Raw genomic sequence first — 26962 nt, forward strand, 5'->3', positions numbered from 1 at the left:
TAAATTGTCATCACAGTGCTGTCTTGTTAGCTGCATTTATATAGAATCTCTTCATGGAACTCAAGGAGGCGTATATAGTGTTGGCAGAGGATTTCCCACCAAGGCAATGCCCAGATGCAATTCTGCTATATTTTGTGCCATGATCTGGGACCAATTAAGTTTCTTTAAGGGCACAATCCTATGCATGTTTAGAGAGAAAAGGCCTACAATGGTTGTAGGCCTTTTTTGCTGTCTAAACATGCATAGGATTGCACCTTAAATCTAGTCCTGGATGAGGTACAGGAATCTTGCAGTATCCAAGGCCACCCAAGTTCAATCCAACCCCCTTCAGTGCAACTACCCACCCACCTTTATTTTTTCAAAGTGAAACAGTTATGGAAGGAGCAGTGGCTGCACAAATTGCACACTATGAGCTTACTCTGAGTGGTGAAGATGGAATATGTGTCCCCATCCTTTTCTTTAAGCAATCCTTGCATAAAGCTACCTGTTGATCAAGGGCCTAATCTTCTTTAATAAAGTGCCTATTAAACAAATTAGCAGCTGAATAAACAGTGGCCCAGTTTGCACATAACGATATGCCAAAATTGTAAAGAAATCCAGCTTGTCATGAGTGAAGCTGTATGCTCCCTGATCACTCCCATTGCAGGTGGGAGCAGCTAAAATTGCGGATCTTCTGTCCATGGTTTGCTTACCGTGATGTGTGACCCTGGAACTTGGGCCTGTCTCTCCCCTGACAAGCCAGAAAGTTCTAACTTGTGGTTTGTTGTTGGATTAGAACACTGGCTTGCTGGAAGAGAGACTAGCCAGAGTTCTGGGTTCACATATCATTGTAAGCAAACCACAGATGGATGGTCCATGGTTTGTTGAGCTGTTCCCACTTGCAGCAGGAGAAATCAGGCAGCATGCACAAGCACACTGCTGGTAAATGAGAAAATCATTATGTATGAACTTGCCCTGTCTCAAGGCAGCCTACCTCATCTAAAATGATAATTTGAGTGTAAGAATAAAGAATATCATGGTCTAAAAAGTGCAATCATACATGTCTGCTGAGAAGGAAGTCCCATTAAGTTTAATTGGGCTTCCTCTCAGGTGTTGCAGCCTAAAAGACTTAAATCTGAAGGGTTTTTACAAGTAAAATCACCTTTTTGAAATCTTGTTTCGAAAGCACACTTGTTTCAACAGGTAATTCAAACAAAAACCTGTTGCTTTCTTGCTAAGCAGAGACGTTGTCAAGTATATTGTGATATGATGAAAAATGCATGGTAAAGGTAAGCATACATGACTGAACTAATCACCAATGTGTGGCTTCATATTGAACTGCAGGCCTTAATTTGTAGTCTTCAGCCACAGTTTTTTTGCAGAGCCAGTAGGGAGAAGAGAACACAAGGTACTAAGAATCATTTCAAGCATAGTAATCAATTCATTTGCATTGTCATGCTTAAGTCTGCGTGATAAATTGCAAACAGCTTTAGCAAGATTGATTGGATTAAAAAATGGGAATGTACATAAAAGTATAAGAATGGTTCAAACGTTCTGCTGCTCCATAAAACAAAAGTAACAATTATGGTCAAAAAACATCAAAGGGATTTACCTAAAATGAAAACGACAAGAATAAACTGAAGGAGTGCTCTGAGGTAATGACATGGATATAACAAATTGAGTTAGTGACAGGTTGGCACACAGACACACCAGGATTACATTGCCTACCTGTTAGGTTTTGTGGCTTATGGAACCGCCTGTTTTAGCTGTCTTCTTAGGACTGCAAAAATAAGATTGTCAAGACACAGTGGACCAGGCTGTGGTTGAAAAGGTGGATCACAAGTTTTGAAGGCGTCCCTTAAGATCACAGGTGAAGAACTGAGGGAATTGATACCTGCTGTGTCCCTCCCAATAGCATTAAGATGCTTTGTATGTACTGTGTGGTGTCACAGAAATGGCAGCGGTTGGACATGTCTCCGCCATAGTTCTAATTTTTTTTCGTATTGAAAGTAGTCATACTGTAAACTAAGCATTGTCCTGCTTAACACACACATACCCGCATATAATAGCTTCTTAGGGCTAACATTTTTAATGGTGCATGGGGGTGTCCCTTTAATTCAGGTGAGCCACAAAAAAAAAAAAGTTCTGCCATTATAAGCTTCAATATTCTATAGCTTATAGAAATTACAGCTGTTGAGCATTGAAACTTAGCATCTGTGAGCTATCCCATGAGGCCTACAATTGCACAAACTTTTAAACCGATCTGATAAAAATTGCCACAGCTATAGCAAGTTAAAAAGTGCTGAAAATAGACACGCTTGTCCTTTTTTAATTTACAGTATGGCATATCATATATTTCTTTTAAATTTGGGTGAAAAGTACTGGTGCGGTTTATTCTGGCTTGTTGAGCAGGTGTGCCTTTCATTGGTTTGGTGAAGTTCTGAGCAGCGGTTCAAATGTTAAGGTTTTTCTGCCCTATTAAACCCTATGGCAGCAACTGTTGGCAGAGTTATGTTGTGCATGCAACACAACATAAGGGAGGTTTAAGGGGGATTTTAACCCTTTACTTCTTCCCCCACCTGTGCATTCCATAACCACATGCTCCTCCCCTCACAGAATTTCCTGAGAGTAAAACTACATGTTACTTTAAAGATGTAAAGCTCAGCGGGTGGGCAGGCAGCTCAAAAGTAAGTGTATGGGACCCAATATGTATGTGTCAAAAGTAAGTGTATGGGACCTAAAACTAAATGTATGGGACCTAGTATTATATTAGAACAAAAGAGAATACACAGATATGCGTTACCTTTTTTAAAAAGTGGAAACCTTTTATTGATCATTGTAAGAAGAATTTAATATATCCTAATATGATACTACTATCTTCCTTTTGGTTCTTGCTGAAAGGCTTACTAGCCAGCACACCCAAAAGCAATGCCAGATGGGGATGCTAGGAGTTGTAGTCCAACACAACATTGGGGAAAGCTGGTTTATGTTAACAAAGCAATCTGATATGAATGGAAGTATGTGACAGTCTAGTTTCCAAAAAAAGGAATTCTGACTGAAGTACTCCATTTGACTCAGTCACTGCTCATATTCTGCGGACAAAATAACCGTTTCCTGGTTTTATTTTGTCTTTGCTCCTTTTGGGTAAACAATACTAATTTAACAATTATTAAGTATTCTATAGTGTGTACACACTATATATCTGTATACATGCACACATATGCATCAGAACTACAACAAAGGTAGTTGTGTTGACTGTAAGAAAAAATTCAAAATCCATATTAGTATCATACCTTTATTAAGCCAACAAAAGGATCACAAAAGAGATGCAAACTTTCGAGATCTCCGTATCTCTTCATCAGGCAAGATGATACAAAAAGCAGGTGGGAGGCAGTAGGAAATGGAGGTGGGGGAAAATCTGACTTGGTAGTGAAGTCACAGTGTCTGCATGTTCAGAGTCCCAAGATGAAGTGGGGGAGCAGTGGTTTGCAGACATTCAAATTAGGCTCTGCATGACATGTGATGGTTACAGGTTGGACCTGCAGCTGTCACTAGGATTGCTCAGAACCAGAAAGCGGAAAATGTCAGATCCTTTGGAAGTATAAAATCCCACTGTTATTCAGATGTGCATCCATACTGAGTGAAGCACATTGGCCCCTTTTCCCAGTAGATCACAGAGAAAAGCTAGGCAGTCTTTATGTTAACCAAGCTGGAGATAATTTTAGATTCCGTACTAGGTTAAAAAAAAAAAAAAGTCAGTTGCAGCCAAATTGGGTAGCTTTACCTAGTAGCTGGATGGGATGATAAAGGATATATATGTGTGTGTGTGTAGTCACACAAACATATCTACGCATGTGTGGGGTGTGTGTGTGTGTGTGTATAGTATGTATACTCTACAACTACTCTGTTTAAAAAGTGTTGCTTTACCACAACTATGCAGCTGGTAATGTTCCAATGCTAACAGTTCAATTTTATAAAATTATTGGGCCAAACTAGAATTATTATTCAGAAGTAGAAACCTGTGACAGAGGTTTCACACAGGTTTATTCTAAATTCAGAACTTATTTCTTCACACCTTTCCCAGTAAAATCACATAGAATCATCTGTCAGTAGGCCCTATTTGATTCCCCCCCCCCAAGAACATTTTAATAATAGCTTAACTTGTTTAGATTGAGTATTAAGAGGGAAATGTCTGACCACATTTGGATCACTGCCAACCACTGGAATTATGCCCCAGGACTGAATCTGTAGACAGGATGCTTTCATCTAGGGTGACCAGATGCAAAACAGGACAGAGCTCTTACACCTGTAATAGTTATGCAGAAGAAGGAATTTCAGCAGGTGTAGCCTGTCAAACTCCCTCTTCTACACAACTATTAAAGGTCCTGTTTCGAACCTCTGTCCTGTTTGAACCTGGCCACGGGTACAGTAATCTAAAACTTCCAGTTGTCTGCAGCTGTTTATCCTCATTCTCCTGTGAGTTTGAAACATTCTGACAGTACAATCTTATACAAGTCTACTCAGAAGTAAGCCTCACTGAGTTACATACTAAGTAAGTATTATAGGATCGCATCTTAAACCACATAGAATATCTACAAATTAGAGATTTGTTCTGGCATTATAGAATTGCTATGAAGTAATCCTGCCACCACCATTCTAGATTATAGACCAGTTAAGAGCTAAAGATTCCATTTCAGCTGGCTAAAGATCTTTTGTTAAAGTTCAGAGTGTTTTACAAGTTGAGCCTATACAATCAGAAATAAGTATGACTCACTTTAGTGGAACTTACAGGTAACTATGCATAGCATTGCAGTCATGATTTAACTGTAATATTTTATTAGTGGTTTGCTTTGTTTTGGATATCTGTGTTTTATGGTGAAGTTTCTAACTAAGATGTTAGCTTGTTTGAGCATCAATAATAGAAAAGCATGATTTATATGTCTTCTAGGGACGTGGCTGTGAATTCTCCTTATGGTCACAGCTATGGAGACTCTCAGGCCAAGCTCCTGCACTTCCAAATTTGTCACTACACCACTGAGTAAAAGTGATAAAAATAAGTTACTAAGTTCTAAACACTTCAGTAGCTCTAATGCGCAGTTCTCCTTAAGGGGGTCAACCTGCATCTGCACTGTACTACCTCAGATTGTGCGGGGCATGATTGGATGTTCCTCTTACGTTCTCGGCACATGAAAAACTAACATGTCAAGAGAACGCTAAATAGAAAACTTGACATCTACTTTTCTGTATGAAGAAAATCTTTTCCATGGAAGAGCATTGAATTCCATGAGCTCCCACCCATATTGCAAACGACTGAACAACAACAACAACAACAACAGCCCATACATCTCTGGGAGAATAAGGCTTTTGACTGGTAAAACTTTTAGTATCGGCTTCAGTTGCATAATAATTGCTAATCTCGTGGTTTTATGGTGAGGCTTAGCATATGTTTGTGAAGTTCTTTTAAAGAACTCAGATGAAAGATGCTATGTAAGTGAAGGCTAATTGCTCCTTGTGACGTCTGTGGGATAGTTATGGTCTCTTCTTAAAAGTAGAAGGAATCTCAAACATGTATTTAATCTTTAATTGTTGTGCGCAACAGATCTCGTTTAACTATTTCTACCAAATCTCGTTTTCTCCCTGACTCCCCATTTTATATGTTTAGTGCTAAGTAGTATTGCAATACTGGCCTTCATGCCATCAGATATAACATGGGTGCAGAATCTGTTTGACCGTGAGGGCCACATCTGGTGCTGCCAGGGGCCACACATGTGCACATGCATGTGCACACACACGGGTGTCGGGGAAGGCATGTGCGTGCGCCCACACGTACACACACTGGGGTGGGGGCAGGCACCCCTGCAAAGTTTCCCAGATCACTGATTCTGCACCACTGCTAGCGATAAGAAAGGAGCTATGCCTGTGGGGTCCTATGAATGGGAGAAGGCTGAAACAGTGAGCATCGTTGCTTCAATGCTGCCACTAGTAGTGAAGAAGCAGTGATTCTGGCTGCTTCCGGACCTGCCCCAGGGACCCTGATTGCTGCTTTACTTATCCCTTTAGTGGTGGTAATGCAGCAATCCAGGCTGCTTTGTGGTCACTTGGGGAGGGAGGAGGCTGCAGTCCTGTCCGAGGATCGCAGACCTGATTGCTGCCTTACCATTCCCATTAGTGATGGCCGGATTTCTGCAGTGGTGCCAACTTTCACAATTGCAGCTGGGTTTTTTAAGGGGTCAGCAAAAAGGGCTTGCGGGGATGCCTGCAGGCAACAGGTTGTGCCCCCACCCCTATTCACATAGCTTTGAAATGTGTAGCTTACTATGTGTATTGATAGATATTGATCCCGGTGGAAATCTCCAAATATTAAGAACATGGTTAAAAACTAGATCCTTAAGAGCCTATGCAAAATGTTATTTTGGAAAAGGCCAGCCTATTGCTTGTAGGTGAATATTTCTCCAAAGTGACAGCACTCTCTGTGACTTTGTACTCAATTCCTTCTACAGCACCTTTAAAATGTGTGTTTGGAAAGTAAACTGCATGATCATGCTGGATTTCCAAAACTATGAATACTTGCTTCAAATGGGAGTATAACCTCCTGCTATTTTATCCCTTGTTGATCCTTATTGATAGGCTTAGTTGTCATGCATGAGACAGCTATTAATAAATGTTCACTGCTGCTTGCTTGTGTGTTTTTACAAGCTGTAAATCATCATATTTCCCCATTTCTTCATTTTGTCATAAGAAGAGCTTCATGAAGCTCAAAGCTTGCAGACTCTTAGACAATTTGTGCTTCTCATCTGCTTTATTGGCATTCGCTTAGCTTTACATGCTAAAAAATGTGCTGCGTGATGGTTATGTTGAGGCAGTTTGGTCAGCCAAGTTAATTATTAAGTTAGTCTGTAGTTTTGTTTCCAAATAGCTCTTCTTCTCTGTTTTGGTATGTTTGCAACCGTGAAAAATTACACCTTTTGTCACGGTGACAAACTAATTAAAGGGCCCATTTGTTGATAGTTGTTTTGAATCAATATAAAGTGTACTGAAAAGCTGTCCTTGACTTCAAATGGGAGTTTCTGTGTTTATTGCCTCTGATGTTTGCATCATGTATGCTACATTTTACAGGGGGGAAATTGAAGGTGTCATATTTACTCAAGATGTAAGTTGTATTCAAATTTTAGGATGAAGCTGCTCTTTGTTCTCCCTTCAGAAACAGCAACTAGTTGATAAATGCATTGATCTGGTTGCACAACATGACAGCCCACCATGACTTAATTTACCTGTAGGAGCTGTTTTGTCGTGCCAGGCACCTGCAGATGCCATTCTTGCATGGCACCCATAGATGCCCAGCTTGGCATGGCTTGCCATACATGGCTTGTCGTGCATTGTGAACCCAGGTGGCAGGGGTTGTTTGAGGCTTGGAGAATCCTCAAATAACGCATAGCTTGTTTTAGGGTTATTTGACATTCATCTAACCCTCAAACAATCGCTGCTGCTTTGGTTCGCATGACACAACACAAAAATTTGACTCCTGTTTTAAATTTAGATAGGATGCTGCAGGATCTAGCAGTTTAACGGATTCTGGTCCTCAGTAATTGCAGTATCTGCACGAACAACAGTATAATATGTGAGCAGCAGGCACATACATGGTAGCATCCTTCCACCACTTCCAGCCGTGCAACACATAACCCCCCAGAAGAAATACAAGTTCACCAGTCCTCTTCCCAGATGTTGGCATAGTTCGGTCCTGCACAGGGATAGGATGCTCCATCCCACTCCAGAAAGATTTCCCTTTCTATACCAGTGTATGGGGAAATAACAGAGAGGTAGTCCTAATACAAACCCTGTGAATACCAGGTTGCATCTAGCAAGCACTGTTATATGCTAAAACATATAAGTAAGCCTTGAGATTTTGTTCTACTTGAATATTATAAATATGCTTTTTAAGACTTCCAAATTAGTGACGTTTATATTGTAGCAGATCAGAGCAATTTATCAAGTGACAGCAAGGAGAATTAATTTAATACTTTATTTTAACATTAAATCCCATGTGAAACAAGGAAGGGCAGCCATGGTTTTGCAAAAGAAATTACCATCCTCTTTTAATGTTGCCAGCATGGAGATTTCAATTGTGCCTTTGCTCTGCTTTCTCAATGCAGTACATTCTGTTGAGCAAGGAGAATTAATTTAGTACTTTATTTTAACATTAAATCCCATGTGAAACAAGGAAGGGCAGCCATGGTTTTGCAAAAGAAATTACCATCCTCTTTTAATGTTGCCAGCACGGAGATTGCAATTGTGCCTTTGCTCTGCTTTCTCAATGCAGTGCATTCTGTTGAGCAAATAACATGAATGTAACCCCATGTTCTGGGCACACTGTTTAACAAATGGACCTTGAAATTGATTTTTCAGGGTGGGCAGGCTGTAGGATAGGCCCTGGCTAAATAGAAGCCATACTGACCTGTTTAGATTCTCAGCATTCATTTGCCTTTAAATCATGGGTATGGTAACATTGCTAATAGTTTTTGTCTGTGTGTTAACAACTGGTTTCATCTCTGAAGAAAATGTTTCCAAAATAAATCACATGCTAGTATGTGACAATTCCTCCCTGTGTGAACTTTTACCATACTCTTTCAGTGCTCTGCTGAGAGACATGACTTTCATCATCTCTTTATCTGTGGTCAATGCTATCTTGTTTGACAGTGGGGCTGCGGTAATTAGGGTATTATCACTATGATTTCACAAGTCTATATAGTCACTTAAAAAAAATAGTTTTGGAGTTGTAGTTTCTGTTGCTGTGTTTGTCCTGAATCTAGCTGGTTAGGAATTGCACCATTCTTTCTGTGGATGACATATGACCAAATAATTTTTTCAAGAGGCTTCAGAGATATGTTGAAGAAACTGCCTGATGCAGAATGAGGTAGAGATTATCCACTAGATGTTGCAGGAGATGAAGAAAATTATCATGAGAAACAGTTGATTGAATAAGCAGGCCCCATTTAAAGCCATATGAATCTGGAAAACTAAAGCTATAGTGGTGCACTCTCCCTCTAGCTATAGAATACAAGGAGCTTGCATTACGATTAATCCTTTTCCTCTGCAGCCTGCATGAACATTTAATAATTCATATGATAATTGTTCTCTGCCCTGACCCATGAGTTCATTATGTGTTTGTGGGGGGTGGGGGGCTAGGACAGAGTAGTGCCTAATCAAAACAGCGTAAGCAGTTGCATAGGCTTTGTATGTCTGTCCAGATGTTGAATTTAGCTGATAGTTATTAGAGTCAATAGTACAAGCAGATTAAAAAAATAGGCTCCTCCCTTCAGGAACATAAAGGTTATCAACACAACCGTGATCCCCCCCTCCTTTTATGTTTGTTACGCTTCAACTGCTTTGTCTTTGGTTTATCATGGTTAGCCTATGGGTAGCTCAAACTAGGAAGATACAAGGGGAGGGGCAGGGAGAAGATCTCCCTCTTTTATCTTATGGTGAGAGGGTCTGGCTCCTCCAAAATGAACAGTTAGCTACCTGTTCTGCCTTGTACCTCTGCCTCCAATGAAAAATAATGTTAGTGCATCACTGTGGGCCCTAATGCACGGCATCTCAGTAATGCAGCAAAAGAAAAGAAAAAAGAAGCGAAGTGTATTGATTTCTACTGAAGTGGCACTGGAAACGATGCAGAAGTGAAAAAGCTGATGTAAATTTGAGAACTTCCCCACTGGCCTGTGGCCTGTCCCACCACCAAGAGAGGTGAGGTTGTGAGTACACAAGACAGGGCTTTTTCTGTAGCTGCACCTCAACTGTGATCCAACTGGATCCATCCCTATTGACTTTTAGACAAGCAGTAAAAACTGTATTGATTTGCCTGTTCAGGGCCGGCATCAAGGGTAGGCATGGTTGGACACCTGCCAAAGGCCTACAGCCAGCAAGGGCCCACTGACAAGAGCCCCCTGGACTTGCCCTTGCTCTTCATCACTGTGACCTGCCTGTTCACCTGCCCCTTGCTCTGGTTCAGACAACAACGGTAGTGAGAAGGAGGAGCAGTAGATGCTGCTATTTGCTCACTGGCTCTCTGCCTGTGTCAAGCAAAGAAGTGGTAGCAAAGATGAGAAACAGGGGCAGTAATAGCTAGTGGCACTGCGGGTGAGAAGGTAGACTCACCCTGAGGGACGGGGCCCATGAAGGGTGTCTTGCTCAAGGGCACCCAAAAACCCGGAGTCAGCACTGCACCAAGCTTTGGTCTTGTATCTATTTTTAAAATAAGTTTCTGTTTTTGTTTTTATGGTCTTGTGATTTTATTGGATTTTTTTGTACATTGTTTTGCGGGCCCTGTTGGGCAGAAAAGCAATATACAAAAATTTTCAATAAATTAAGTAAATTGAATGACTGCTTTAAAAGTTAGGTGAGGGTTTTACCATGAAGCCAAGTGGATATTATTTTCATCAGCCCCTTCTCCCACCTAAGTTTCCAAGTGCAATTCTGTTGATGGCCTTTCTTCACTAGCTTTGATAAAGTCTGCCAGCAAGCAGGAATGCTCCAAAGAACAATACCGCACAGAATATAAACATATTTCCTGAAAAGCAGGAAAAGTCTTAGCAACACAGATCTCATGACCAGCTAAATAGGGAAGAACTGCAGTACTGTTTTTTTCCAGAACATTAAGCAACATTTTCCATGGGCACTTTTTGTGTGTGTATCCTACAGAGACTGCTTGAAATGAGGTAACTGTGTCTTTGGTTCCCCAGCAATTTACTACTCACCGTTTTTTGTATTTTACCAATACATCAGAATTTTATTTTTTTAATACCAATTATGTATGCCTCATTCTTTAATGTTTAAGATATATATGAGATAGCTCTTGTGTACATTATTCTGTCTCAGGACTATGTGTTTAGGCTGGAATGAAGGGTGCCAGCTGGTGTATTTTTCTGTGCCTTTCCTTCCTTGACATGAGGGAGATTCATACCACCCAACCTCCCACAATACATATTTATTTATAATACTACTTTGCCACTTAATATGAAAAACACACACTAAGCAGTTCACATCACATGTGTATATATAATATATTAGAACAATATAAAATAATAAATAATTTAAAAACTTTACAGCAAGAATGACAATACAACAGGGCAGTGACATAATCCATTACAAGACAGGGAAAGCCTGTGTGACCAAGTATGTTTTCAAGAGGCATTTGAAACTTGCCACAGTTTCTGCCTTTTGAACCACACATGGGACAGTGTTCCAGAGGGTGGGTGCCACTACTGAGAAGGCCTCTCTTATGTGCTGTTACCTGGCCACATTCTATTGGTTGTGGAACAACCAGTAAGGCCTCCTGAGAAGATTTCACGTATACATGGAAAGACTGTGGGAGGGGGCAGCAGAAACACATGAACTGGCTTTGTGAAGAGTCCTTCCCATGCTGGCCAACTTCATGGATGTGGCGCGGAGAGCATTTCTGCTGTGGGTATCAGCACTGGGGTGTGTGGTCATGGCACATGTCAGCTGCAGGGAGCAGGACCAGCCATGTGCCCCCCCTCCAGTCTTTCAATGCATTGTGGGGAGTTGTATAAACTTCCCTGAGTTACTCTAAATTTCCTTTACAGAACAGAGCATTTGAGAATTTAAGGGGACAATCCATTCAAAGTTTAAACATTTTATGTGCAATGGATTTCAATAAGATAATGAAGTGCATGCTTAAACTCTCCCTTTGAAATAAGTGGGACTTTGAGAGATTTAACTTTGGCTGTGTCATGCCCGTAGTGTTCTTGTAATGATCTGCATATTTACATATGTTCAGGTTGGTTGAGCGGGCATTACAGGGATGCAGGAACAGGCACACAGACCAGCAGTGCTAGTCTTATGGCAACATTTGTCCTGCTCCTCCTTCCAAACCTGCGTGATCTCGCTACCAGGCAATGCAACACTCTTGCCTTCAGCTTTTCTCACAATGCTCCGCCGGATGAATCTCTTTCACACCCCACCCTAGCAGGTGGGTATGACTCAGGCTCCAAGTGCTTGGAATAGCCAACCGCCCCTCAGCGTCCACTGCACTTAGACCATAGAATCATAGAACAGTAGGGTTGGAAGGGGCCTACAAGGCCGTACCAAAGCCTAAAGGAAGGGCCCATTTTGCATAGCAGCGTGACTCAAAAGTGTTATGAAATGGACATTTGTCTGTTAAAAAAGAAAAGGAATACGCTGGAGCCATTTCTGACATATGGGAATGTCTGCACTAGCACACAACTGCAGGTGAGTTTTGCAACAGATATGTGTTTATGTGTAAGTAAGAGGACATGGTTGGCTGGGGAATGCTGGGAGTTGTGGGACTTTTTCTCTGTCTAAACATGCGTAGGATTGAGCCCAGGAGTGGCTGATGGCTCCAGTTTCGGTGGGGCGGAGATTCCATTCTGGGTTTTAGTTACAACCAGCTAGAAGTCTGAATGACCTATCCAAGGTACTGGGCCCATATTGGGGATAGGGCTCAGCACCTTGGATAGCTCCTTTAGACTTCTGGCTGGTTGTAACTAAAACCCAAAATGGAATCTCCACTCCACTGAAACTTGAGCCACCAGCCTCCCCTGATTGTGTCTTTATGTGTTTTTTGCTGTAGAGAAGATTTTGCGTTGTTGCTTGCCACACCATTCCCAATTTAAGGTGATAATCCTATGCACACTTACTTGGGAATAAGTCCCATTGGACTCAGTGGAGATTACGTCTGAGTCAGCGCACATGGGGGCATCTGGTTGCATGAGTTAAGTGCATATTACAAACCTTTCTTTGATTCTTCCTCTCTTTGGACCTGCAGGTACCATTAATGCAGGCTAGGCTAAGCACTGAATTACACCCTCCAGATATTTAGTGAAAATATGATATCAGCTACTGGATTTTGGCACAAGTCCACTACAAGTGTGCTGCTAACATTAGGAATGAGAATTTGGGTGGCAATGAAAAATACAGAAACCTGTAGTTTCCAAATGTTAAAATGGGGTTTTTGAAACAATGAGATGAAATGCCATTCACATATAGAGACAGTCCCAGTAAAGGCTGGGCAGGGGGGCAGAGTCAGTTGCTTCTGCTCCCCCCCCACCCCCACTGCCATTCTTCTGTGAAATTGCAGAGTGAGCAGGGCTGGGAGGGTGAATCACAGACCGTGAGCCAATAAAACGTTCCTGAGGCAAGCACACTACACATAGCTGAACTCTACAAAGTATAGTCAGGAAGAGAGAGAGAAGCAGAGGCAGACAGACTGGGAGCTGGTATAAATATCGCCATGAGGGAAATAGTTCACATCCAGGCTGGCCAGTGCGGAAACCAAATTGGAACCAAGGTATGGGGAAATGTCTCCTCCTCCTCCTCCTTCTCGTTGTTGTTACTGATGTATCTAGTACCTGGTAGTTCCAGCTGTAAATCCTGGTGGTTCAAGCACAGGATGTTCTACTTGTAGTACCATGCTTTCTCTCTTAAACATTTAAGGGCAAAACAAGATATTTTTGGAAAGCTATGTTTATTTAATACCTTAATTCAAGAGGAATGTGATAAAGTTTTCTCTAAAAGTTTCACTTCTGTTGGGGAAGGTTCTTCTGCTGCAGCAAACTCTATTTGCGTGTGTGTGTTTGTGCACTCATAGACTAGTGAGCTGGAAACTCGCCAAAACGGGAACTAAATAGCTTGCTGCTTTCATGTTGACCATAAAAGGCTTTGGAAAAACTGAAACCAGGGGAAAAAATACAGAGGCAGCAGAATTTTTTTTTTTAAAGGAAAAGAAAAAGAAAAGACAGAAAAGAAGGGTAACCCAAAATAGAAAGGGCGCTGAGATCTTAACTGTTTTCTCTTTCTTTTGAAATCCTAATGTGAATCTGACTAGTTTTTGTCTCTCTTTCCAACCCCACCCTATATCTTCTCTGCTGTGCAAACCAGGAGCAGGGAGGGGCTCAGAGGAGCAGCTCTCAAATATGTCAAGCATTCTGCAGCTGTTGCTGCAACACATGCCTTGAAGGCCTGATCTGTCCTTGCCAAGGATGGGTGGGTTTGGATGACTTGTAATTAGTGTAGTGGTGGGGAGCATGAGTGAGGGGGGAAATACACACACACTCATACACAGTCTGGTGAGAAGAGAAGAGCTCTCGTGTTTATTCTTTCACACAGATTGTCTCATTTTTTTCCCCCCTTTGCCACTCAAAGTTTTGGGAAGTGATCAGTGATGAACACGGCATTGACCCAGCAGGAGGCTATGTTGGTGACTCACCATTGCAGCTGGAGAGGATCAATGTCTACTACAATGAATCATCCTGTAAGTGTGGAGTTATTGGCCAAGGGCAGTGATGTGATTTCTTTACAGGAGGAGAAATGACAAAGAAAGCAAAGAGGGTGCTCACACGTTTCCTCTACAAACTTTATTAGACAGTGTGTGTGTTGTTTTGTTCCATGAACCAGCCATCTAGTCTTTGTCATTTTGAGCTCATTGTGTTCACTCTGGGCAGAGGGTGGTAGTTTAAAAGAAAAAGAGAGAGAACAGGGTGTGGAATATAACAAGTTGATTCCAAACGGTCTCTTTTCCTTAATATAAGCAAAACATCTGCCTTATTTGTTGGCTGCTGCTTGGCCACATGTCTGCCATGTTAACTGGTTTTGGTTTTCTAGTTTAATTGTGGCTGGAGAGCAGGCCCATGTTTATTCTGCCGTTCTACCATCATGCCACACAAGTGCAGAAATGGGCACTTGGTCACATAATTCAGCGTTCGGAGGATTTCCGCTTTATTTTATTTATGTTAAAAGTTTGAAGTGTCCTGTTTGTAAGGTGATGAAGATTGGGTTGTAAAAGCACATGGGCAACCTGGGGTGAAATCTGAGAAGGAGTAGGAGGAAGAGATAAACTGGATTTTTAGAGACCAGGAGAGGGACCCATGTCCTGTACTGCACTTTGTCTCGCCCCTAACATTAGTGCTAATCTGCATAGTTTTTTTTACTGGTAGAAAAAAAAATCTATTCCTGTCTTTTATTTCTTACACAGAGTATACCCACAGTATGGCTCTACTGGGTTCTCAAAGTAGGTGGCAGGCCTAAAGAAGTATAGTCAGTTTCTAGGGGAGACACTGACTTCTTGTTTGGTTTCGTCCCTCCTTCATTTGCTGTGTGCATTGTCTCTGAGGCAATGGAAGGCTGACCTCATTGCTGCCAATCACTGTGGCCTCCACCTTTGACTGATGTTTGGAGTTAGTATTACAGCCCCTGTTTTTCATAGGCATTTGGCTTTTACACCCACAGGAAGGTTTCTTCTTCTTCTCCTTATAGAAAGCAGTGTGCATTATTTGGCACTCAGTCTTCCATCCCTTTTGTGGCTGGGACCAGTGCTTAATTTCTAAAAAGAGAAGAGCTAGAATTTAAGAGTGCAAGGGTTTGCTCCCAGATGGGTAGGAGCTGACTTGTTATTCAAGGTGCTTCCAGACTGGCAGTGTTTAGTACCATCCAGTCACTGTAATTCTGCTGAAAGCTACAGGTGGAATTGCTAATGGGTTGGACCCAACTAGGCTGGCGGAAGTGGACTTCCTCACCCCCTCTTCTCTACAGCAGCCACTGCAGCCCCCTGAAAATACTACACAGAGGGTCAAGGGACCCATCTGAATGGGGGGAGCTGTGTGGGGGAGCCCATCTTGATGGAGGCATCTTCCATGAGTTGAGCCCTTCTGTCCACGAAAGACAGATCCTGGATCCGACACAATGACTTTCCACACTTTAGGCGATCTAGCACTCTGTGTGTGTGCGTGTGCATGTTCCATCCACACGGGACATGGCAGAGCTGTGTAAGTTGTGGAGGGACGGTAGGGATGTACGAAAGTCACTTACCTTTTCACAACTTGGCTTCGCGGTGGAGGGGAGGCGCTTCACTTTTCCCCCCGAAGTTCAGGCGAGGGGGGGGAGGCGTCCCACCTCGCCCGGCCGAAATTCAGGCCGGGGGGGGAGGCGCCCCGCCTCGCCCGGCCGAAATTCAGGCCGGGGAGAAGCGCCCCGTCTCCCCGGCTGCGAAACAAAAAGTAAAAAAAAAAAAAAAGACCCCGTGATAGGCTACGTGACGATTTACGTAGCCTGTCACGGCTAGATTTCCAAAGTCAGCTGTGATAGGCTACGTAAATCATCACGTAGCCTATCACGGGTGACTTTAGAAAAAAAAAAAGCACGTACGCAAATGGCGGTGCCCATTTGCGTTCCTTATTTTGGCATGTCTAGTCTACGTAAAGATTTACATAGACTACGGTGAAAATAAGTATTTATTTTCGCCATAGTCTACGTAAATCTTTACGTAGACTAGACGTGCCAAAATAAGGAACGCAAATGGTGGCGCCCCATGGACGCCGCCATTTGCGTATGAGCTGTTTTTTTTTTTCCCAAAGTCACCCGTGATAGGCTACGTGACGATTTACGTAGGCTATCACGGCTGACTTTGGAAATCTAGCAGTGATAGGCTACGTAAATCGTTACGTAGTCTATCACGAGTGTTGTTTTTTTTTTTTAGTTTAGTTTTTTTTTTTGCAATGGCGGCAGTGGCAGCCGGTCAGGAGACCGGCCCCCGCCCACGATGAACCGCCGCCAAACTGCTGCTGGGACCCGCCGCCGAGAGGGACATTTGCAGGAGGTAAGTCCCGTCCTGGGGGGCGGGCGGGAGGCCGGCGGAGAATTTCCCAACCAACTTCGGGGTCCGAATGTGTCGGCGCCTGGCCTCCCAAAGATTCGGGGAGAAATTCTCCGCCATCCCTAAGGGACGGACAGTGCACCTGAGCTTGCCATTGTACAGAACGGGGTTTAAAAATAAAAATTTAAATCTGCAGCATAGCACTTTTTCATTTAATTGCTCTTGTGCAGCTAATTTGATTTTTTTTTAATGTAGGGTAATTTATTTTACCACATTTTAAAAGATTAAAAAAAAAGTAGCCATGCTTCTAAAATACCACTGGTTGGAAATGCTGAGGGTGCTTTTTAAAAAATAATGTTTAAAAATGTACACAAAAACACATGTTTCATTTAAGCACTATTGTTCAAATATTTTATTTTTTCATAAATAATTTAAAAGGTATTTCAGTGCATTGTCATGACTAAAAAATAAAAATAAACGTGCTGCTAAAATGGTGCTGATCAGGAAGTTAGTAGTGAAGGTGTGCTGAAATGTAGATGTATGGCAGTAGGCGAGAGAGCACCTTCTTCTTTACCAACCTGCCTGGTCTCTGAGGTCACCAGAGGGCTTGCTCCTGGTGGTTCCACATGGACCTATGGTCCAGTTGGAGTCCATCAGGAAAAGAGCCTTCAGTGTGGTGGCCCCCTTCCTGTGGAACTCCCTGCCTTTGGAGGTCAGGCAGGTGCCAATGTTGTGTTGCTTTTGGCACCTCTTGAAGACATTGTTATTTTGAGAGGCCTTCCCTGAGTGACCAGCTGCGGTTATTAAGTTCAGAATCTGTTCTTTTAAAATGTTTGAATTGTTTTCATTATGGCGTTTTTTTTTTCTTTTATCTCGTTGTTCACCGTTCCAAAATCTTTGATGTGGAGCAGTATATGAAATAAATAAATAAATAAATAATAAATAAATAAAAAAATAGCGGGAGGCTCAGCCACGAAATTTGTCACTACATATCTCAAAACCATATATCTTTTTTATTATAATAGAAGATGGAGATGTAGGGTTAAGGCAGGGGTGGAGAACCTCAGTCATGGGGGCCACATTTGGCCCTCCTGGGTTCCCAGATGGCCCCACCTCCTTGCCTTGGCCCCATCCTTTTCCCCAACATCCAATCATCTGATGTGCAGTTTGTGTCCATTCTAAATGGTTCTAAGGCTTAGTTGCTAGTACTAAGAGCTTTAAGGTACAATGTGCTGATCCTTTTTGTAATTGGGGGGAGGAGTATTTTTGGCACACCCCTTTTTCCCATGGCCCCACCCGCCACTGGAATGCCCCCTGCCCCAGCTTTTCTGGAACTGAATTCGGCCCTCAGGCTGAAAGAAGTTCCCCACTCCTGCACTAAGGGACTGACACCTGTAGAGATTGCGCCGTTATTCTGTTCTTTCCCCAAAAGTAAGATTTTCCAAGATTTGAAAAGAGACAGAAGAACCATGGAGAAAGCACAGAAGAACATATCTGTTACATGATGTCATCTGTCTATGTGGTGCTTGTTAAAGGACAAGTATGAGGGAGTTCCTACACTGAAGAGCTTACCGTCTAAAATAGAACCTGGGAAATAACAGAGGAAGAGGGAAATTTAAATCTCCCCACCTCCTCACACTCAGATGAGGGAGGGTGTCTGGGTGTATTTGTGTTTCTGTGTCCGTGTGTGCTTGCAGCCCCTAACATATCACACATTGTTTATGTGGCCCTCGGGTGCGAAAATAGTTGCCCATCTCTGCTGTAGGGTCTCAGGCAGTGATTCTTTTGATTCAGGCAAGCTTGAGAGGGCAACATTTGCAGCACTTCAGTTGTAGTTAACAGTAGTTCACTAATGGCAGGTCCCTAAATGCCACGAGCCATTGTCCCAATCCAGTAGCATGAAATCCCACTATTCTTTACAAATGTGAGCCTGTTAAGCTTTTGTCCTGGGTGAATTCCAGATTGGGTAGTTCATTCTTTTCCCCCCTAATATAAAGGCTCTCAACATTTTTAGTTGGGTGAGGCCTCCCGCCCTTCCATTCCTGACTCTTCATTGTTATGCAGTGTTGCAGTATCTCTCTGTTCTAATCCCCCCGCAGCTTGATGTGTTGTTAGCAGACAGGAACTGTGAAAAAGATTCCAGTCATGGTGGAGCCTGGTGGAAGGGATGAGGGTGGAGCTATTCCCTCCTTTCTGGGCTAACTTACTCGTTGCTGTTGTTGTTGTTGTCGTTGTTGTTGTTGTCGTTGTTTTTAAGAGCCACAGCTATGGACTCTACTTGCTTGAGTTGCTTTAAGGGACAACAGGGATAGGGAGCTTTGTGGGGGAGCAGAGAAGAGCTAATGGATGCATGCTACTATGCCAATGCCTTCCTTTGCTGTTTTCCCTAGCAGCAGCAGCTTTGCCCATGTCCTACTAGAGGGCCATTCCTGGTGGGAGAGGAGAAGAAAAGGACTCTGGCTCATTAGCAGCCATTACATCAGCTTCCCTAACGTTACCAGGAAATTAATGGCAAGTAGCAAGCAAAAGGGGGTTCTTGAGAGTGCCAAAATGCTGCATAAGAACATAAGAGCCCTGCTGGATCAGACCAAAAGCCTATCTAGTTCATTATTCTGTTCCCACAGCGGCCAGCCAGATGCCCATGGGAAGCTTCCAAGTAGGACATGAGTGAACTAGCCCTCTGCTGTTCATGTTCCCCAGCAGCTGGTGTTGGGAGGCATAGTGCCTCCAGTACTGGAGGTAATATAGCGCCATTATGACTAGTAGCCATTGATAGCATTATCAATAGCCATTTGTCTAATCCCCCATCATTATATTTTACAGTAGCAAGCTCCACAGTTTAACTATGTGCTGTGTGAAAAAGTATTTCCCTTTGCCTCTTCTGAAACTCCCACCGTTCAGCTTCATTAGATGACCCCTGGGTTCTAGTGTTATGAGAGAGGGAGAAAAACTCGCCTTCCACTTTCTTCACACCTCTGCCTTGTCCCCTCTTACCTTTTCTCTAAGCTAAAAAGCCCCAGATGTTGTAAACTTTCCTCATAGGGGAGTTGCTCCAGTCCCTTGATCATTTTGGTTGCCCTTTTCTTCAACGTTTCTACCACTACAATATCCTTTTTGACCAGAACTGTACATGGTATTCCAATTGTGGTTACACCATAGATTTGAATAAAGATATTACGGTGGTGGCAGTTGTATGCTCTGTTCCTTTCCTCATGAGCCCCATCATGGAATTTGCCTTGTTTTTACAGCAGTTGCACATGGGGTTGACGTTTTCATTGACCATGACCCCAAGGTCCGTGGTCAGTCAATGACAGCTAGATTCCATCAGCATATATGTGAAGTTTGGAATTTTTTTTTGCCCCAATGGGCATCACCTAACACTATCTTACACTGAACCGCATTTGCCATTTCAATCCCCATCTTGCCTTGCCAATCACCCCACTCCCTTCCTCTCTTGTCTCCTGGGAGCCCACCTGGATGCCAAGTAACCCCACCACTTTGGGATCATTTATGGTTCCATGAAAGCTGGGAAAGAGAGAGATGGAGGAAGTTGCAAAGCAGTGCTGGGAGGCATGATAATCTAGTCTTCTATGATTAGCGTGTCATCTGAAGTCTAACTAGTAGGAACATTTTAATCAATAAGAAAACATGAGTATCTTCCATAAGATTTAAAAGCAGATGAAACATTAAATGTAATTCATTTTCATTCATTCATTCATTACATTTTTGTACCACCCAATACCTGAAGCTCTCTTGGCAGGTTACAAAGATTAAAAACCATTAAAAATACACAATACATAGTATAAAACCCCATTACATACAAACATATAAACAAACAGCACACACAGATATCTAAACAATTTTTAAACAATAAGAAAAATCCAGGACTTTATTAAAATCTCATCATTTGCTGCCTGAGGCAAGAGGAGCTCCTAATCTGATGCCAAAAAGATAACAATGTTGGCGGGAGATGGGTCTTGTCAGGGAGATCATTCCATAATTGGAGGCCATCACTGAGAAGGCCCTCTCCCTTGTAGCTGCCTTCCGAGCCTCCCTTGGAGGAGGCACCTGGAGGAGGGCCTTAGATGATTAACATAGTGTACGGGTAGGTTCATGCTGGAAGAGGCACTCTTTCATTTTGGATCTTGCAGCTAGGTAGAAAAATTGTACATACAGGAACAAGAAAACTCCATTAACTTTATTATTAGCAAACTAACAGTGCAACCCTATGCATGTTTGTTGTTGTTGTTGTAATAATTATTAACATTTCTATACTGCCCAATAGCCGAAGCTCTCTGGGCGGTTTACAAAGATTAAAAACATTAAAAATACAATATAAAAGATTAAAAACCATTTACATAATAAAACACACAAACAGATAATATACACAAAAGAAACATATATCTAAAACTATTTCAGACAAACAATCTCAAAAGCAAACAACCATAACCATAAGACATTCCAGGATCAATTAAAACTTATCATATGCTGCCGAATGCCTGGGAGAAGAGAAAGGTCTTAACCTGGTGCCAAAAATATAACAATGTTGGTGCCAGACGGGCCTCATCAGAGAGATAATCCCATAATTTGGGGGCCACCACTGAGAAGGCCCTTTCCCTTGTTGCCGTCTTCCGAGTTTCCCTCGGTGTAGGCAGCCGGAGATGTTCAGCTTGGTATATGGGTAGGTTCATATCAGGAGAGGCGTTCCATCAGGTATGTGGTCCCAAGCCGTGTAAGGCTTTATAGGTTAAAACCAGCACCTTGAATTGGGCTCGGAAACATACAGGCAGCCAATGGAAGCGGGCCAGAGTCGGTCTTATATGTTCAGACCTTCTAGTCCCCATTACCAATCTGGCTGCCATATTTCGCACAAGCTGCAGCTTCTGAACTGTCTTCAAAGGCAGCCCCACGTAGAGTGCATTCAGGTAATCTAACTTGGAGATTACCAGAGCATAGACAACTGAAGCCAGGTTATCCCTGTCCAGATAGGGGCGTAGCTGGGCCACCAACCAAAGATGTTAGAAGGCACTCCATGCCACTGAGGCCACCTGAGCCTCAAGTGACAAAGATGGCTCAAGGACAACCCCCAAGCTACGAACCTGCTCTTTCAGGGGGAGTGCATCCCCATCCAAATCAGGTTGAGCACCCTCTATCGGGTCAGAAGAACCACCCACCAACAGCATCTCAATCTTGTCTGGATTGAGCTTCAGTTTATTAGCCCTCACCCAGTCCATGATCACAGCCAGGCACTAATTTAGCACATCCACAGCCTCACCTGAAGGAAAGGAGAAATAGAGCTGCATGTCATCAGCATACTGATGACAATGAGCCCCAAAACTCCGGATGACCACACTCAACGGTTTCATGTAGATGTTAAATAACATGGGGGACAGAACTGACCCCTGCAGAACCCTATACTGGAGAATCCACATGGCCAAGCAATATTCCCCAAGCACCACCTTCTGGAGCCGACCATCCAAGTAAGAGCGAACCCACTGCAATGCAATGCCTCCTGCTCCCAGCTCAGACAATCGTCCCAGAAGGATACCATGGTCGATGGTATCAAAAGCCGCGGAGAGATCAAGGAGAATCAACAAGGTCACACTCCCCCTGTCTCTCTCCTGACATAGGTCATCATACAAGGTGACCAAGGCTGTTTCCATGCGAAAACCTGGCCTGAACCCTGACTGAAATGGATCTAGATAATCAGTCTCATCCAAGAGTGTCTGGAGCTGCTTGGCAACCACCTGCTCAAGAACCTTGCCCAGGAAAGGAACATTTGCGACTGGCCTAAAATTACTAAGATTTTCCGGGTCCAGGGAGGGTTTCTTTAGGAGTGGTCTCACTATTGCTTCTTTGAGGCGGCCCAGGACTACTCCGTCTCGCAAGGTGGCATTAATCACCTCCCTGTTTATGTTTATGTTTATTCAGAAGAAAACCCCACTCTGTTCAATGGGACTTATAAAAGTGTTTAGGATTGAAGCTCTAGGAAATGAATACACCTTTTCATTACATTTTTACTTTATTGTTCCAGTATTAATCTCCACACATTTCCTGTTCATATTTGCTTCTTCTTCTGGATTGTGGGCTCAGAGTTTCTATTGTTTTGTTTTAAAAATAACACAAGTGTGCATGATTATATCGATACACTCACTAAGAACTTTGATATGGTATGTAAAGGGGAGGATATTGAGAGAGGTCTCTGGGATGGTGAAGTTATCAGATATCTGTGGTGACTGTAAGAAAAGTTGCCTCATAAAAAAGGCTTTGATTCTAAAGGAAGGGGCAGGCCAGTGCCCAAGGTTGATGATACTGGTAGTCAGATGTTTTTCTAAACAATTGTGGGAAAGTTAGCACCTGTTTCCTGAGATCATGTAAAAATTGGCTAGTATAGACATAAGTTAAGCTACCTAAAAATAATGATAAATAATGAAACAAATGCACTTGTATGTGATAGAAATGCGATCCATTTTTATAGCCTAAATCCCAAATAAAGATTCATTTTTATTTTTTTTATAGCCCAAACATATGTGCCCAGAGCAATTTTGGTGGACTTGGAACCTGGAACCATGGATAGTGTACGATCTGGCCCATTTGGACAACTCTTTCGGCCTGATAATTTCATATTTGGTATGTTAATGATTTTCTGTTGCAAGCAGTAAACTTGCCAAGTAGATAATGTGTTGAAATGCATGCAAAAGGCTAAGCATGTAACCCCTTGCTTACTGGCAGTTTTGGTGAGTTCCTCTTTCCCATTAAATTAACTCAGGAAATGCAAAATGTTGCCCCAAAACATATAGATTGCCAATACATTTCTGTGTGACCTGCGGAACTATTGCAGAATTTATTGGACTGGGCTCTAGCCCACAACAGCTTATGGCAACCTTCTCCAACTTGATGTCCTCCATTTGTTTTGGACTACAACTCCCAGCATTCCTGACCATTGACCATGCTGGCAGGGGCTGATGGGAGGTAAAGTCCAAAACATCTGAATGGCTTCGGGTTAGGGAAGGCTGGCTAAGTTGTTAGTCTTTAAGGTGCCAGAAGACTCTTGTCTTTTTTGCTGCGACAGACTAATGCAGCCGCCCCTCTGGAAACCTAGAAACTTACTATCTTTTTTTCTTTTGCTTCTTTAAATAAAGAAGTAGTTTCCTGGCCAAATCGCTGCAATGCTTAATTTGAAAAATAAATAAATAGAGCAATGTGTGCTGGGCTAAGAAAGGAGGGGAGGGAGAAAAAGAGATGCTCAAACTAATGTTAGAGAAACGTTTAACGGCGTGTTGCTCAAAAGCAATGTTGAGAGTTTTCCTTAACATTTTTATTTTATGTTTTATAGTAAACCAGAAAAAATACTTGTGCATGAAAATCCACACAGTCCAGTTGCTGGGCCAAGTCTAGATAATGTGAGCTGATTCATTTGGCCATATCTGGAGTGACAGAATCATTGAATCATCGAATCATAGAATAGTAGGGTTGGAAGGGACAATTAAAAGGCTCTCCCCCACCCAATTACACTGCTGAAAAATAACACTTGAGGGGAAACAGGAGTAGATTTTTATGTGGAAGGACTGCTGAGCTTGGTTCTGGTACTGATCACAAGCCTGACGTCTGCCCACACCTGTACTAAGACAAGGGTGGACAGAAGGTACATTGGGATCTACTAGTAGATCTCTGGGTGATTTCAGGAGATCGGCAAGGGTTTCTGACTCCCAATTGCTACTGCAAAGTGACCTTTTCCAACTAAATTAGGCTGTTGAAATGAAGCAAGCTAGGGGTAACGAGGAGTGAGCTTTAATGTGAAAGGACTGTGAACTCACTGCAGTTCTGGTACTGAAAACAAATTCTTAGGTTCAGAATGTGCTCAGAGGTACTCTGTTTTGTTTGGTTTTTAAAATTCTAATACCTGATTAGCAAGATCAAAATAAGCCACTGTGGCTTATCACTGCCCATTTGCGGCTTGTTGTGTCATCTGAACCTGGATGGCATGGCTTGTTGGAGGGGGAAACAACCCTCCAATAACCCAGGTGCGGTGATAACCACAGTGGCTTATTTTGATCATGTGAACCAGGTCTTTGAATTAAAAAAAAAACACAGGGTACCTCTGGGCACATTCTGAGCCTAGGAATTTGTTTTAAATAAGCTTACTTTGATCATGTGAACCGCCCCTAGGTATATGACTTTTGTACCTGGCACTGTTTGGTGGATCTTGTGGTTCTGGTAAAAAACAAAGTAGATCTGACAAGCCTGAAGTCTGCCCACTTCTGCACTAAGGGATGCTGCATGGTGGAGGAGGGGTGCTCTGCAGCCATGGTGCTTCTGTGGTGCCCTCTTGCCTCTAGGTACTTGAGCATAAGTTTACACATGGCATTTGTAGGATGCTTTGGATATTATCTGGCAGTTAACTGAGGTTCTTGAAAAGTATTTGCTCAAATACATAATGCCAAAATGTTAGAGTTTTCAATAGTGAGGAGCAATTGCTACTGATATTTCGAGTCCATTGTTCCGTCCTGTCTTGGTAAACCTATTCTCCTCTCTCCTTTTGTTGTGTTATCTCAGGACAAACGGGTGCTGGAAATAACTGGGCCAAAGGACATTACACAGAAGGAGCAGAGCTTGTAGATTCGGTGCTTGATATAGTAAGAAAAGAATGTGAACACTGTGATTGCTTGCAGGGATTTCAGCTCACTCATTCCCTTGGAGGAGGAACAGGCTCTGGGATGGGAACGCTACTCATCAGCAAAATCCGAGAGGAATATCCTGATAGGATAATGAATACATTCAGTGTCATGCCATCGCCTAAAGTCTCTGACACTGTGGTTGAACCATATAATGCCACACTCTCAGTCCACCAGCTGGTTGAAAATACGGATGAAACTTACTGTATTGATAATGAAGCATTATATGATATTTGCTTCCGCACTCTGAAGCTCACCACTCCAACATATGGCGATCTGAATCACTTGGTGTCCGCTACAATGAGTGGGGTAACAACATCATTGCGTTTTCCGGGCCAACTAAATGCAGATCTACGCAAGCTGGCAGTAAATATGGTTCCATTCCCACGTTTACACTTCTTCATGCCAGGATTTGCACCATTAACTGCCAGAGGCAGCCAGCAATACCGGGCCCTCACAGTCCCAGAGCTCACTCAACAGATGTTTGATGCCAAAAACATGATGGCAGCTTGTGACCCAAGACACGGACGGTATCTGACAGTAGCTACAGTCTTCCGAGGTCCTATGTCCATGAAAGAGGTTGATGAACAGATGCTGGCCATCCAGAACAAGAACAGCAGCTACTTTGTGGAATGGATTCCAAATAATGTCAAAGTGGCAGTTTGCGATATAGCACCCCGTGGCCTAAAGATGGCCTCCACTTTCATTGGCAACAGCACAGCTATTCAAGAGCTCTTCAAAAGAATCTCGGAGCAATTTTCAGCCATGTTCAGGAGGAAAGCATTTCTTCACTGGTTTACAGGTGAAGGAATGGATGAGATGGAATTTACAGAAGCAGAAAGCAACATGAATGACCTTGTGTCTGAGTACCAGCAGTACCAAGAAGCTACAGCCAATGATGGAGAGGAAACGTTTGAAGATGATGAGGAAGAAATTAATGAATAGAGTCTATTTAATGCTGTTCCAGTAATGCTCAAGTCTGAAGAGCTAGCTCTAGTCTTTTCCAGGATAGTAAAGAATATATAGGTAGGGCTTATTTTTCAGGGGCTGGGTCTTCTTCACCGCTACTGACTTTGGATGTTGAATGCTCTGCACCAGATGCTAACTTAAGATTCTGCTCTGGTTGATACAGTAATTTATTCTCTTGGTTTGAGAATTTTGGCTTAAATTTTAGATGCCAAACAAGGCAGGGGATTTTTTTTTTTTTTAAATAGGGCTATATTGAGTTCCGTCAAACTGCGGATCAGAAAAATGATCAGCTCTGAACTTATGCACAGTTACTTGAAAGTAAGCACTGTTGATACCAGTGGGACTTACATCCAAGTAAATGTATTTTAGAATTGCAGTGTTGGTGAGCCTTTTGAGTGCTATTCTGTACTGGGTGTACAGTACTGAGTTGCTGGGAACAAACTCTGTTAATAAAAATAATGGAAAAGGTCTCTTTAATCTTTTGCATATTACATGGTTGTAAACTAATGCTCAAACACATTGGGTTGTATCCAGATTTAGGCATGTGCAACTTGGCTGGCAGAAGCAGACTGCCCTGGCCCCTCCTGCCTGAAAAGGCTACATATAGGGGAGGGGGATCCCTAGAAATCAGGTAGAAGCATTGTCCATGAGCAGACCACTTCCATTCACCGATGGCAGATCCTGGATCTACTCCAACAACTTCAATTAATTCCTT

General features: G+C 42.7%; 1 protein-coding gene across 1 annotated transcript; it reads left to right on the forward strand.

The window, feature by feature from the left end:
* The first annotated feature begins 13185 nt into the window (after nt 1-13185).
* TUBB6 (tubulin beta 6 class V) lies at nt 13186-26723 on the forward strand. Its single transcript, XM_084849883.1, has 4 exons — nt 13186-13303; nt 14158-14266; nt 23123-23233; nt 25160-26723. The coding sequence occupies exons 1-4, from the start codon at nt 13247-13249 to the stop codon at nt 26221-26223; spliced, it is 1341 nt and encodes a 446-aa protein (XP_084706009.1). The 5' UTR covers nt 13186-13246; the 3' UTR covers nt 26224-26723.
* Nucleotides 26724-26962: the final 239 nt, after the last annotated feature.

The sequence above is a fragment of the Heloderma suspectum genome, chromosome 4, assembly GCF_057233095.1.
Source record: "Heloderma suspectum isolate Gila_16-S chromosome 4, 16-S_ref, whole genome shotgun sequence".
NCBI classification, from domain to species: domain Eukaryota; kingdom Metazoa; phylum Chordata; class Lepidosauria; order Squamata; family Helodermatidae; genus Heloderma; species Heloderma suspectum.